General features: G+C 37.3%; 1 protein-coding gene across 1 annotated transcript in view; it reads left to right on the plus strand.

The window, feature by feature from the left end:
- Window positions 1-16,278, plus strand: part of LOC150089499 (uncharacterized) — a 180,828-nt gene that overhangs the window by 61,205 nt on the left and 103,345 nt on the right. Inside the window, exon 4 of the mRNA XM_090390005.1 lies at window positions 5,948-6,024. Within this exon, the coding sequence (XP_090246131.1) occupies window positions 5,948-6,024 (77 nt within the window). The remainder of the gene's footprint in view (window positions 1-5,947; window positions 6,025-16,278) is intronic.

Raw genomic sequence — 16,278 nt, forward strand, 5'->3', positions numbered from 1 at the left:
CAAAACAGTACATTCCATAATGGGGACTTCCCTAGTGCGATTCATGGTACTATTACTGCTAGCTATGTGTAGTGCCTCAAGCCATGTTCATACTTCTGTAATTCTGTTCTGCTGATACAAGACTGGTGATGCACGATCATGCTCAGCTGACTTTTGCTGTTGTAACCAACAATATATACTGGAGTACACCATTCACCAACTAAGCTGATAAAGAGGCACTTCATTCAAAAGTTACTGTGTAGTTTAATGCTCTTATCATATTGTATTTTAATGCTTTTATTATATTTTATCTTTGTTTTAGTATTTTATATATTATTTTAGTATTATATATTATTTATTTATTTAGTTAAATTTATTTTAACTCAGTTTGTTGGTCATCGCTAGAAAATTTTGTGACATGCAACCCGAAGCTAAAGACCTGTTTTCCAGTTGAGATCGGACGTTTATGTACAGCGCAGATGTCTTGTAGTGCCGAAAGAAAAGAAAACGGCAAGTCACGTGATTACTTTTTTGTTTAAATTTGCCATTTTGAAAGTGAATTCTATACGTGATATCACCGATTATAGTGCTTTTTTACATTTATTTTAAATTAAAAACCCCTCACTATGGCTTCTGAAGTTAATAAACTTCATACAGAGAAGAAAAGAAGAATAGAATAATTAAGAACACTAAAGCTTAGTGACAAACTTGATATAATAATAGAAAATAGAACGGGTATAAGTAGGAGTGTATTAATGGCAGAATATAACATTGGATAGCCAACATGTTTATGTTTTTTGTGTGCAGTTAATAAAGTTGCATTCTTAATCTCTCTGTTTCTTATTTAGCCTCATTTCTCCATTAAATATATTAAAAATAAAACTTTCTAGATAACAGAAAAATCGAAATAACAGCATCTTGAATCCCTGAAGGTGCTGTTATTTTGAAAGTCTACTGTATTTACCACCTTCCTAGGCATTGAAGTTCACTCTGATGCAGACCCCCATAATAGAAAAAACCTGAGTCTGGGATGAACTCCTTCAATTTGGCAGCAGAGATGAGACGTTCATCCAGAAGACAGGTAAAGAGGAGATTTTTCTCTAAAGGCCAGTTTGTCAGTGACCAAACTAAAATATGATTATATTGGAATCTCTATGCTACTTTTATAATTACAGGCCATGGCTCAATGAATTGCAAATTACAGCAACTAGGACTTTTGGACTGCTCTACCTACTTTTGTGGAGATGAAGATTGGTTCCATATTTTGTGTCACTGCCTTCACTACTTGAAATGTAAGCAAGCACTCTTTGCACCCTTACCATTTAAACTCTGCCTACAAATCAATGCCTCCATCACCAAAACCCTGGAAGACTACCCTCCTGAAACTAGTTAATACATTTAACTGTAACCTAGTTCTCCTGTAATCTCAGTATTCCTGCATTTTTGTGGGAACACCTAGCTCACTTGCCATCCCACAACCATCTATACTCACTTCTGCAGCAAATCTTGGTTTTTGAGAAGGGTAGGATCATACTGATGCCGTGACTTTAGTCCAGTTTTGGATTTTCAGTGCCTTCTCGGAGTTACTACTGACACTAGGGCTTTCCCTAGTGTGAGATTTAATCTAGCTGACCCATAGGTCTCCCGGGGATAGTACTCTATTATTACTAAGTGTTGTGAAGTCTATGAAGAACACCCTTGTTCATTAAAGGATAATCCCTACAGGTTCTTGCCTGTCATCACACACACATATGGAATGTGACCACTCAGTGAACTGTCTTTCCTTCACACTTATGCTTACATCTTCATGTTGCCTTTTTCTTTCTTCCCCTCCTCTGAATCTTTCTCCACCACCAAACTCTTTCTAACATCAGACTCTATTCATATTATCAAGGATTTATACAGTTGGTAATCACTGAATTGTGACCATCCCATCTGTAATGGATATTGCTGCAAATCAAAGTGATAAAGTGGCAGTTATGGGATGTAGTAAAGATATCAATGAGTTTCAAAAGGGTATGATTGTGGGTGCTTCTATATCTGAAATGGCATGTCTTATCACTTGCTCACAGCCCACTGTGGTTAAGCTGTACAAAGAATGGTATTGAATGGGTCAAACCACCTCCCACCGACAACTGTAAAGGAGTACAAGATGGATGTGTGAAGGGTGCTGTGTGTTATATGGGCTCATTGGAAAGTCACTATGTGAGAGTTGACATAGCAATAAAATATGCGGAATGCAAGAACAGTATCCCAATTGACAATGTGCCGCACACTCAGACAAATGGGATTCCATAGCAGACAACTCAAAGATACCCTCTCCTCAGTGCTGATCATTATTGATGGCGAATTCTGCGGTGTTAACAACATGCTGGTTGGACTCTGGAGGACTGGAAATGAGTGTGATGGTCGGATGAGTCCAAGTAGATGGTGCAACATGCCGACACTCACCTGATGGATTCATTTCCATTGTTTCTTTGAGGATGCCTCTATCTACATCTCCAAAACCTCTGTTAGTATAACTAACCAAAGCCATAATGAAAATCCATACCAAATGAGATAACAATGCAACAATGCTTGTTGCATGACTTCTAAATCGTCAGGCAGCTAGATCGCTACAATGCCACAATGCATATGACCAATAATCACAGACGGGACTATTCCTAGGAAAGACAATACACTAAACCTGCTCTACAACATAATGAGACAACAAGCCCTAGATGGGACTCTGTCTCAAGTATATCGTGTCTGGGTCCTGAATACATGACAATGTAAAAGAACAACCATGGACAGGACTGCATCTCACGAAATACAATTCACTGAATTGCCACCATAACTAGAAGAAACAAGGAAGTGATCGCAAATCCCAGACTGAGCCTGATCCCACTCAAGACCACACCCAGACATTGGAGACACCAGCAGCTTTGCTGCCACAAGCTACGTTGGCAATCAAACCGGACATTCTCGCCTGGTTTTCTTTTACTCCCCTCCCCAGCGGGGAGAGGAGATGGGTCTCTGTTCCTCCTCCTCCTCCCTGGCACCCCTTCTTCAGCCTGGTGGGGCATGGGCCTGTCTCACTGGTATTCTGGGGTCGCCTTCTCTATCGTCCCCATACCTCTGTCTTTCTCCCTAGCCTTCAGTCCCCCCTCCTACTCTAACTTGCCAGTGTACACCCTACACAATTTATCAAATTAATAATGTTCAAATTTAAACCCCACTTACATAACCCTCTCTCTCGGCCTTTTCTATTCTAGAATTTACCTCCCTCCTTTTTTTTCCACATAGGAATTGAAATCTTCGGAAACTAGGTGGCAGGGTTTACCAGAGTATAAAATAAAATCTACTGGATACCTGACTTGCCTCCCTGTGGCAAAGTGTGGTAATTGTGGGGCCCAAGAGCAAAATGGTCAGAAGAACAATGGTACATAACACTACATATCCTTCCATTCCCTACACACTTTTTAAATCTCTGACCTACACAGAATTCTGTGATATGCAAACAGAGTACACAACATGGAGATGGGGGGAAACCCCTGGTGCCATCAGACAATTAACATGCTTTGCACTTTGCAACATGCCGACAGATGCCTTCGTGTGCATGTCACAAGCAACAAGAGTCCATGGACCCATCATGCCCACTATTCAGGCAAGTAGCGGTGGTTGCTTAATATGGGCATGTTTTGCTGTTAAAACTAGCACCCCTGCTGTATATGGACCAACATTTCACTGGTGGGGTCTACTGGCAGCTCTTAGGGGGCCAAATGCACCCTACCATTGCAATTTTTCCCAGATAGAAATGGGATCTTCCAAGACAATAATCTTCCATGCTATTTGGCCTGCATTATGCATGAGTGGTTCAAGGAACACAGTGAAAATATCACTCATCTTGACTGGACTCCAAATTCACCTGATCTCGGTACAGTTCAGCACCTTTGGAATGGGATAGAGGCATATGGACATGCAACCATCATCTATTCTGGCACTGTTTGAAAGCCTTGTAGGCAGCATGGCTGTAGATCTCTATGGATGCCTTCAGACACCTAGAAGAGTTAATGCCCAGGAGAACAGCAGCTGTTATCCTTGCAAATGGTGGCCCAACATGATATTATGTAGGCAGTCATAATTCAATGAACACTGAGTGTATATTACCTAGTATAAATGAACTAACATCATAACAAGTTTGAAACAGGCCAATTTTACAAACATTGTTAATTCATTGAAAATTTAAAAACAGCATAATTAGTAACAACTCAACTCAGATGATGAGTGGGAGAGCCTGGCCACTTACCCTGTAGCAGGGAATGGCAAGTAGCACTATCCAGTACTTTTAAGTTACTGCCCCTGCCACAAGGAGATGGGCTTCTACTATTTGACTATCACTGTCTTCTGAAAAAGAGATGTTATAAAATCATTAATAGATCTGAATTGCCTTTGAGAAAAAAAAGGTTATGTGGATTAACCTAATTTAGAATGAGCATCTCTTGCTCCAGCTGAGCTGTAACATCAACATTATTGCAATAGAGCATTACATAGAGGCAGTCTCAGATTCACCACATTCACTAAGTGCAGATTGACTCAGCCTGGACCTCAGGCTATGTCCTGTGAGAAGGGAGAATGTGTGCATTCCAAACTGTAACCACGGCTTGCATCTGTGATTGACAGCAAAGATGGAAGGCATAAGTAGGTCTTCTTTTCTCAGAGTTGTTCCAATGGCCTTGCTATGTGAATGTCAACTCATCATTGATTTGCTTCTGCTTGGATGGTATACTTACTGGAGCACCAGCCACTTCTCTCACTGGACATGACTGGATGCTCAAAACTTCTATGGGAATGTTTTGTCTTACACTATCGACAAGCTTGCATAGGTCATTAATAGATCTGACAGCATCTTACTAGCAAGGATTCCCATTGCTTCTCTAGACAGCATGGCATATGGATTATTTTGAGGGTGAAACCTCTGGGTTCCCATCAGATATTTTGTGATGGACGTACACATAACTCTAATCACTAGGCCTGAAAGGAATATGTTATGATTGGAACAAATATATACAGGATGTTTATGGTAGTGAACATGTTAAGGCATACTCTTTGCACAAGTTCTTATGGGGCTAATAACACAAACAGTATGCCCAGTTCTTGAATATTTGGTAGTACTTTACAGTTATAAGGATACCCCAAAATAATGTTTTGAAATTTCCTTATTAACTGCAGTATGTGTAAAATCCTGTTTTTGGTGAAAACTGCTAGGAACATATGTTAGTGATGGTGGTGGTGTCTAATTTTGGTTTAAAATTTGTAAACAAATATTACTGATGTATTAAGCCTGATATTATCACTGGAAAATAGGATGGCACAACCCTAAGTCACAGAGTTGGAAGGTTATCATGTGATTGTGCTGCAGGTATCAACTGACAAATGATATGACATTTTAGATTTAATATCTTGTAGTGGTTATATCACTGGCTAGATCCATAGTATTCATAGTGGTTTTGTATTAGTTTGTATGGAAGTATTGCCTTAGGGAATTACCGTATTTCCCCATGTATAAGACGCTCCCATGTATAAGATGCACCTTAATTTTGGGGCCCGAAATTTGAAAAAAAATGTATTACATAATGTTATTGAACTCAATTTTTATTCATCATAAAATTCATACAACTCCTCATTACTTGAATTCAGCACTGTACGAAAATCTTTTCTGAGCCATTTCTGGGCAGAACGTGGCAAAACATAACCTAATATACTGGTAACAAGTATGAAACAGTGAGCGCAACGACAACAAGCGCGAAAAATGCAAGTAAAAAAAATCTACAACCACTGTATAAGACGCACCCAGTTTTTAGACCCCAAATTTTTCGAAAAAAGGTGCGTCTTATACATGGGGAAATACGGTATATGTTTCAGAAATTTTATTTTTACAATTTAAACTTATACTTAATTATGGCAACATTATTTTTTGTATATATAGGTGTATATATTCGAAAAGGCAAATGGTCAGAAAGAGAAAATCTTATACTTAAAAGAAACTTTGAAAATTTTATTTTGGTAAGTATTAGCTTTTCATAATACATCTGTAAGTTATACTGGCCTGCTTTATGATTGAAATTAATTCCTTGGTTTCTATTATAATACAATGAAATGTCAGTTTAATAGGTATTAATGCAGTAGAAACTCTTAATCAACTTTCGCTTAACCAACTCATTAGATTAACTGACTCTCCCCTTCCCTCCGTAAAACACTATCTGATACCTACAGCACACTGCCATGGACACTAGTTGGTAGGCTAGTGCAGCACAACACATCTACCTGTTAGTTGTATGCTTTCCAAGAAGCCATATGTGTGTGTGTGTGTGTGTGTGTGTTTACCCCAGTAAAGTAATTTGTTAGTATAATTACAATATGTAATTTAATTAAATATTATGTAAATTAATGAAATATGGGTGAGAAAAGTTGTTTCCCTGAAAACTAAGTTGAATGCTGTGGAAAGACTTGATAAAGGTGAGTCTCTAAAAAAAATTCTGTTGAATTAGGTGTGGACAAGATGTGTGAAAGACTGTAAAAAAAAATGATAAAAAATCTAGGATGTTACACTTAGTGTGTTTTACAAGGGTAGTTAAGTTCTACTCCACTTTAAAGAATCAAAATTAGAGATAGTAGACAATGTATTAAGGCTGTGTTTATGCAAGAAAGACACCACTAACTCCAGTTAGTGGATCCATAAAAGCAACATCAAAGAATAGATTTTTCTTTATGTCACTAGGTTGCGGTGCAGAAATTTGTACATCAAGTGATGGGTGGCTTGGACATTAAGGAAAAAAATGTCATTGTATTCATGTATTGAGTATTAGTGGAAGTAGTTTATCTGCTGATCAGCCCACTGCTCAAATGGTTATAGAAGATTTAATTTTATTTTAAAATTGATTGGAGAACAGCTGTATGGATGAAACAGATCCGAATTATAAAATGTTACCTACAAAAACAATGGCAAAGGAAGTGGAGCTTGCAGCACAAGAATACAAAAAATTCAGAGAGAGAGAGAGAGAGAGAGAGAGAGAGAGAGAGAGAGAGAGAGATGCTTGCAACTGAAATTGCCAATTTTCAACTAATCCTAGAGCTTTTAAAGATATAAATTGTTCATCTTTATCAGTTTACTTTCACTTACAATGATCAGCATGGATGGACTCTGCATTATTCAAAGATTTTTTCATGAATTTGTACCTTCTTTGAAGAAAATAAATGGAGAAGTTTTTTTTTTTTTTTTTTTTCTATATAATATAATAATATAATAATACTCCACATTCGCAAATATCAGAAACTTAAAGGGGACAGATTGTGTTTTACTATTAAATGTAACTTCTTTGATTCAAGTTATGGATCAAGGTGTTCTAGAATATCTAAAGAGATAACATAGGCAAAAGTTTTTGTTAAATTTTGTCAAAAAAAAAGAAACAAAATAGGTCTCATAGAATTGTTAAGTTACCAACATCAAATAAGTGTTTGTTGGAAAATAAATATTATTGATAATATACAAATCATAACACACTGGGACAGAAACAGACAGATCTAAATATGATGATTGAGAAATCGAATGAAGTTCAGGGCCAAAATGTTTTCATGCCACTGGGGGAAAAAACACTAGATACAGCTTAACATTATATTGAACAACAGCTTGATTCAACAGTCAGTAATGTGGTATGATGTGATGTTTCAAAAAGTGTGAGGGACTATGCTGCAAAATGCCACATTTCATCTAAATAGATAAAAGCTACTGATTTTATGTATATGAATGTATGTGTTTTAAGTGAAAATAAAGTTCTTAAGGTTGCATATGCATACTTTTTTTTTTATGATTCTCAGGTTAATCCTGCTTTTTTTTTTGGCCATTTGCTGAGCTTGATCATGTCAGATAAGATGTCCTCTATTATATTAACCCAAGCACGGTACTAAGTACTATAGGTTCTAATACCTCTCGTGTTTGGGGTTCACATAATAAAAAAAAAAAAAAAAAAAAAAAAATTAGCGAAAATTTCAGATTAAAAAGGAGGGAAAAATAATAGAAAGTGCCCCATTCACTCCTCATGTAATTACACGAGGATTAACTATTACAAAATTTAGTAGATATTTTCATTTCACTTTAAGAACACTTTAAAAAAAATTGAATTTTTTAAAATAATAGAATTAACATACATATCTATTGAGAGGGTTGCAGAAGAGTTTCAGGTTATCTGACCAAGGGGGTGACCAGTTGACCCAACATCTTAGCTATGCTTGTGGAAAACCAATTATTGTCCATTTCTGATGTCATTCTTTTACCTTCTCTGATTTAATACACTAGTAGAGAACCAGTTATGGTTACTGAGCAAATGTTAAGCTATCATTACAGAATTAAACTGACACATTGGATACATTATAGGTTAAAGCATTGGTAGAATCATGGTAGAACAAAGCAGTCAAGAAGCATACCAACCACAACGTTACCTAGATCAACAAGGTCCTATTGATTATGGAATTGGGCTAGATATGATACTGTAAAAACCATGAAGAATTAGCAGACAAATATGATAGCAGTCATCACAGGAACTGGGAGGATGGATACATGTGAGCTGTTCCTAAATAATTATAATTAATTATAAATTAATTTTTTATTAATTGACTATTATCAGAGCATTAGTAAAGGCACATAATTTCAGAAAGCAAGCTTATATAGCCTCAGCCAAAAAAAAAAAAAAGAAAGAAAACCCTTCTCATTTCACCCATCCACTCACTCCAAATGCTTGTCTAGTTCTGCCTTGAATCTATTTAAGCTAACTTCTACAATGACAGATGGAAGTTTGTTCCAGCAATCAACCATCTGCTGGCTAAAGGCAAATTTCCACACATCTATCCTACAACACATCTATCCTACTACTACACTTTCCTCAATTTGAATTTATGCCCTCTCAAGCGATTATTCTCAGCAAGAGGAAGAATCCCATCAGCAATGCTCAAACCATTCAAGGCTTTATACACCTCAAACAGATCACTTCGCAGGTGCCAAGTCTCCAGACACTTTAATTTGCAAAGCCTTAAGCCTTTCTTTTTAAACGCAACTCTTTGTTCTATTCACTAATCTTGTTGCCCTTCTCTGTACTCATTCAGCAGCTCTACATCCTTCTTAAAATGAGGCTTCCAGACCTGTATACAGTACTCAAGATGTGGCCTGACCATTGCCTTATACAAGGGGATAATCACCTCCTTATTCCTACTATAAAAATTCCTGCCCATCAGGGATGGCCAACAAGTTGATCGCCGCTTTAATTTTGGTAGATCACGAGGAATTTAAAATATATATAAAAATTGATTAGTTAAAATCTAAATGTTGTTGTTATTATTATTATTATTATTATTATTATTATTATTATTATGCGCCTCACTGCATATGCCTATTAAAATCTGTTGAACCACATGCCTACTCTTTGTGCCACGCAGCCGCTAGGCTTGTCAACTGAAAATTCGCGCAGTTATGTTGTGGAGAGCATTTTTGGACGCATTTTTACAAATAACAGATTCTATTTTTGAAAATTTTAAGAACAAAAGTGAAATTCAAATTGCTCTTCAAGATCTGCAATTGTCTCGAAATACTGTGATGCGACGTATCGAAAAAATTAGTAAAAATGTGAGCGAACGATTGCGTGTTCATATTGCTAATTGTGTGTCCTTTTCTTTACAACTAGATGAATCTACAGACTTCAGTGATACAGCTCAATTGCTCTTTTTCATTTGTATTTCGATGATTCTGCCACTAGAGAAGAACTGTTGGGTATGGTTTTGTTAAAAGAAAGAACTAGAGGTCTTGATATATTTAACGTATTTAAAAATTTTATTGAAAAAATTAAATTACCAACTATTTAAGCTTGTACCAGTAACAGATGGGGCTAAAGCAATGACAGAGCTTCTTAATGGATTCATCGCATTGTGCCAAATGGATGATGAATTCCCAGATTTTTTTAGTTACCACTGTATCATCCACCAAAAAGTGTTAGCCAGCAAAAGATTAAATACTAAAAGTGTTATGGACATTGCTTTGAAAATCGTGAATTCCATCAGAGGACAATCTCTTCAAAGGAGACTTTTCAAAATGCAACTCGATGAAAATGAACACACAGATGTGAGGTGACTGAGTCAGAGTAAGTTTCTACAGAGATTTTGAAATTTGCTGAATGAAATTAAAAAAAATTGTTGATCAAAGGGGAGATGATTATCAGCAGCTACAAGATAGGGAGTGGTTGTGTGATCTGGCTTTTTTGGCAGATTTTACCAGTAAATTAAGTGATCTGAATTTGGAATTACAAGGAAAAAATAAAAATGTGGGTGACATGATTAGTAGTATTTCTGCATATAAATATAAATTTTTTGGCAATGGCTTGGCAATCTCAAAGAAAAAAAAAAATCTACCATTTTGCAAATATGCAAGATCATTTGCAAAAATATTTATTGAATTTAATAGTGAGAAATATGTTTCTGAAATTGAGAAAGTTGTGAATGATTTTTAAACCAGATTCAGTGATTTTAAAACAATTGAAGAAATTGTTCAATATATTTCTTATCCATTTAATGTCGGCTTAGATACGAAACAAATTGCAGAAAAAATTGCTGAGATTTTCCACATGGAGAAAATATTACTTGAAAATGAAATTATTACATTGCAAAATGATATTTTCCTAAAAACCAGATCATCAGAAGAATACTTTTGGAAATATATTTGCCCAGAAAAGTACCCAACTGTAAAAAAATGAAGTAAATGTTTAAATTCCTGTTTTGGTTCCACATATCTATGTGAATCCGACTTTTCATATTTGAAACAAACAAAGATGAAGAATCGCTGTTCTCTTATGGACTTGCATACAGAAGATTCTTTATAGTTGGCCTTATTACAGTATATCTCCAATTTTGAAAGCTTGGAAGATGACATGAAGTCACAAACTTCACATAAATTAAATATTTAAATATGTATGAATTTAAAATAAGAATTCTGAATTGTATTTAATTTTAAAATTTATGAACAAAATTTTTCAATATGTGTTGATTAACTTTGTTTATCCATGTGCGATGAAACTCTTGAGATGGTAGATTGCGGAACACTTTGAAGAAAAAAAGTAGATCGCATCACAAATTAAGTTGGCCACTCCTGCTGTATATCATTGACAAGACACCATGAGCTACTCTTGCAGACCTTCTGCACTGCTCAGAAAACTTCATATCTGCCTACACAATCAGTGTAGTACTGTCAGTGTAGTACCACACTGTTGATATGTTATTCTGGGGTTACTGCTTCCCATACTCAGTAGTTTACATTTTTCAATATTAAACTTCATTTGCCACCTGTGAGCCCATCTGCTCAACTTTTCAAGATCCTGTTGCAGCAGTGTACTGTCATTAACAACCCTGCCGAACTTCGTATCATCTGCAAACTTGGACATTAAGCCTGATATACCATTATCAGTATCATTAATAAATACAGAAAACAACAATGGACCCAACACTGAACCCTGTGGGACTGCACTAATAACATTAGTCCACGAAGAGCAGTGTCCATTGATTACCACTCTGTCTTTTCCCACTCAACCATCCCTATACCCATAGCAACATTTTGTCTCCAATGCCACATTGCTCCAATTTGTGCAGCAGTCATCCATGTGCAATAGTATGAAAAGCCTTTCTAAGATCCAAAAATTATTCTTTGCATCTAGTTCCTTTAAGACCACATCATAGTATCCAATCAAATTGGTCAGACAGGACTTCCCCTAAAATAACCCATGCTGTGTCCGAGCTATAACTGAAGTCTTGTCTAGCTGATCCTGCAGTGCTTCTTTAACCAGTGCCTTCATTAATTTCCCTGGAACAGAAGTTAAACTAACAGTTTTGTAATTATTTGTGTTACCCTTTGATCTTACTTTGTGAACTGGGATCACATTTGCACATCTCCAGTCCATGGGTACCTCCCCTGAGTCTAAGGAAGCTCTCATAATTGTGTATAAAGGTTTGCTTACTTCTTTTGCTGCCTCCTTTTATATAACTGGATAGATCCCATCTACCCTAGGTGCCTTTCTTATGTTTATCTTCAACAATTTCTCCTCCACTTTGCTCTCCGTTATTACAAAATCATTAGGTTCCCCGTTAGAGTTTAGTAAACTTCTGTCTTCCCTTCCTTACAGAATTCCTTGTGTGTAGATGAAAAATACTCATTTAGTTTGTTAGCTACCTGAACAGGATCATCAACAGTTGACCCATTGATATCAAGTGGACCAATCTGATTCATCCCCTTCCTTCTAGAGTTTACATAAGTAAAGAACTCTTTGCTGTTTTTCTTTGCATCCTTTGCCAAAGTTTTTTTCGTAATCTGCCTTCGCCTGCCTAACCTCCTTTGTAACTTGTTTACAGACCAGCTTATATATCTATCATAGGCTTCTGTGTCACACGTGTTAATTTATATGTATCCCATACATTTTTCTTCTCTGTCACATGTCTAATTAGTTCATCTGACATCCCTTTAGACCTAAATCTTGAACAATATTTCTTTGTTGGTATGAAAAGCCTAGAAGCTTTTGAATTTGCTGTTGGTAACATCATCAGTTGGTCTCACTGTATAGAATTTAAATACTGTCTCAGCCACTGTAGTCACCTTTACGAAAGCAAAAATTTTTCCCTTTACCCATGATGGTAGTTACCTCTTTGAGTAAATCCCACTTCAGCACACTGTGATCACTGTCACTTAGTGGTTCCTTTATCTGCAGATTCTTAATGCATGAAGAATCACTACTGATAATCAGATCAAGAGTATTACTCCCTCTAGTTGCCTCCTGAACATGCTGCTGTAGAAAACAATCATCCAATAAATCCACAAAAGCCTTGATAGTGTCTGTGACCAACCCACAAATTCTAGTCAATATTTGAGAAATTAAAATCCACCATTTTAAGACACTCTGATTTACTGGCCCACTCTATTTCTATGTACAGTTGTTTATTATACTCAGAGTCATTAGGCCTATAACACACTCCTACTCTCAATGTTGCTTTCCCAGTGCTTATGTCGCACCAAACTGACTCTGCACTGCACTGTCCACCCATGTACTTCCTTGGATTTTGTCCACCCATGTACACTGGCTGTTCCTTGGATATTATGTGTTTCTTAACTAATTGCGTAACCCCTCCTCCCTTTCTGTCCTGTCTGTCCTTTCTGTACACGTTGTACTCCCCAAATTCCATTTCTGCATTCCTTATATCTGTGTGACACCACGTCTCTGACATCCCAACAATATCTGCATTTGATGTTTTGGCCAACACCTCAAATTCATCATATTTATTTATCAAACTCCTGGCATTGGTGTAAACGCAAGTATACATGCACTTGTTCCTATTCTTAGCTACCCTAACACAACCCATGTGTTTACTTATACTGCTATGACTCCTAGCAGCAGTCTCTGAAATATCCTGCATCTTGTTTTCCAGGCTTCTGCTCATTCCAATAGAAGCAGTGCAAGAATCACTTTCACCTCTGTCAGTGGCTACTGTTAATCTATTAGTCCTTGTATTGCCCCAAGCTAGCAGTTTTCCGACCCACCTAACACTGCCTCGATAGCATCAGCAAATATTCTTGCACCCTTTTTATTTAAGTGTATCCCATCCCTGTAGAAGCAGTCTCTGCTGTTAACAAGTGCAGACCAGGCTGAGAAAAATTCTACCCCTTGAGCCTTACGTAATCTCTCCAGGGCCGAATTGATCGACAAGGCTCTTGTCATATACTCCCTCCTATCGTGTTTGGGCAGAATTGCAGACACTTTAGCATGTTATTATGTATGTTAAAATTGTTTCTAGTTCTTTGATTGTTTAATTTAACTTATTTGTCTCTTTAAAGAATCTATTGTTTAAACAGTCGGTTCGTTTTCTGAGCGGCATAATATGTATATACGCTTAGTGAACACTGAATTATGAACACCTACCCTAATACCTTTGGTCACCTTTTGCAAGGATAATAGTCATTATTTACCTAGATATTGGACTCCACTAATTGTCTGAAGACATTCATAGGGATCTGCAGCCATGCTGTCTGCAAGGTTTTCCACAGTGTCGGAATAGATGATGGTTGTGTGTCTATATGCCTTGCTTCCCATTCCAGGACATTTCACAGGTATTCAATTGGATTGAGGTCAAGTGAATTTGGAGGCCAATCAAAATATCTTCACTTTTTTTCTTGAACTGCTTGTGTATTGTAGGCCCGATGACATGGCACATTATTGTTTTGGAATATCCTGTTTCTGTCCAGAAAAAAATGCGGCACTGCAGGGTACACACGGTCTGCTAACTGCTGCCAGTAGACAACCTCACCAGTGAAGTGTTGGTACATACATACGGGGGGGGGGGGTACTGACAGGTACTAGGCTATGGTAGTTGCATAATGCAGAGCATGTTTTACTGACAGGAACTAGGAGCAGAATTGACTGATGATGATCTCCTATTTTTAGATCAACAAAGGGCATTTGAAGAAGCCAGCAATGATGCCGAAGAACGAGAAAATGTGTAAGTGGAGTTTACTCTCAAGGAATTCAAAGATATCTTTCGAGCTGTAGAAATTGTGAAGCAAAAATTTGTGGATGCTGACCCTAACCCCAATCGAAGCATGTAAATTTGCCGAGATGTGGATAAAGCACTCTGCATCTACCAGCATATGTATGAAGATTTGAAGAAAGAGAAAACAGTTCAGTCAACGCTGCTAAAATATTTTGAAAGACAATAAAGATGTTTTCGTCAGTGCAAGCTTACCTTTAGGAATGATATTTAGAAAAATTTTTTTTTTTTTGTTTTTATTTTGCTTTCTATAATGGCGCCTCCATAGGCAGGTGAGCCGGAGCAGCAGTGTGTAGCACACGCTTCTTGATTAGACCGGGATTCGAGCCCGTGACCACCAAATACAGAGGATGCGGAAAGGTCAGGGAATGACCACCGCATATCCCCAGAGCAATATGGCCTTAGTTGCTAATGCTCCTAAAAACCAAATAACAGACAAACTAACAGCAAACAGCTTTCTATAACTACAGTACTCTGTGACTGTTAACAATAAATATAAATTATAAGTATATTCTTTTTATCTTTTACTGTAATATTTCATTAATAAACATAAAAACTTATTTAAAATTTTTCATTGCCTATTTCCATCGAGCTGGAACCAATTACCATATTCTACACATAATTATTAGCATTAGCATTTTAGCATTAGTAGAGGCATTTGATGCAAGAAAGCAAGCTTATGCAGCATAACCAAAAAAAAAAAAAAGAAATAAATAAAAAATAACCACTTCCACTTCACCCCTCTGTTCATTCGAAATACCTGTCCAGCTGAGCCTTAAACTTATTTAGGCTATCAACTTCCACGACAAGGGATGGAAGTCTGTTCTACCAACCAACCACCCGCTGGCTAAAGGCAAATTTCCGCACGTCTATCCTACATCTGTCTTTCCTCAATTTGAATTTATGCCCTCTCAGGTGATTATTCTGAGCAAGAGGAAGAATCCCATCAGCATTGAGCATGCTCAAACCATTCAAGGCTTTATACACCTCTATCAGATCACCTCGCTGGTGCCTAGTCTCCAGACACTGTAATTTGCAAAACTTAAGTCTTTCTTCGTAAGAGCACCCCTTTGTTCCATTCACTAATCTTGTTGCCCTTCTCTGTACTCGTTCCAGCAGCTCTACATCCTTCTTGAAATGAGGCCTCCAGACCTGTATACAGTACTCGAGATGTGGCCTGACCATTGCCTTATACAAGGGAATAATCACCTCCTTATCCCTGTTAGAAAAATTCCTATATATCATTGACAATACACCATGAGCTACTCTTGCAGCCCGTCTGCACTGCTCAGAGAACTTCATATCTGCCTGCACAATTACCCCCAGGTCCCTTTCATTCTCTACCACTGTCAGTGTAGTACTACAGAGTTGATACGTTGCTCTGCGGTTGCTGTTTCCCATATGTAGTACTTTACATTTGTCAATGTTAAACTTCATTTGCCACCTCTCAGCCCATCTGCTCAACTTTTCCAAATCCTGTTGCAGCAGCATAGTGTCAGTAGTGTCCTTGACAACCCTGCCAACCTTTGTATCGTCTGCAAACTTGGACATTAAGCTTGATATACCATCATCAATATCATTTATGAATACAGAAAACAATAATGGACCCAATACTGAACCCTGAGGGACTCCACTAATAACATTTGTCCACGATGAGCAGTGTCCATTGATTACGACTCTCTGCCTTCTCCCCCT

This window comes from Mastigoproctus giganteus, chromosome 2 (genome assembly GCF_048544385.1).
Source record: "Mastigoproctus giganteus isolate SK-2022 chromosome 2, ASM4854438v1, whole genome shotgun sequence".
NCBI lineage: Eukaryota > Metazoa > Arthropoda > Arachnida > Uropygi > Thelyphonidae > Mastigoproctus > Mastigoproctus giganteus.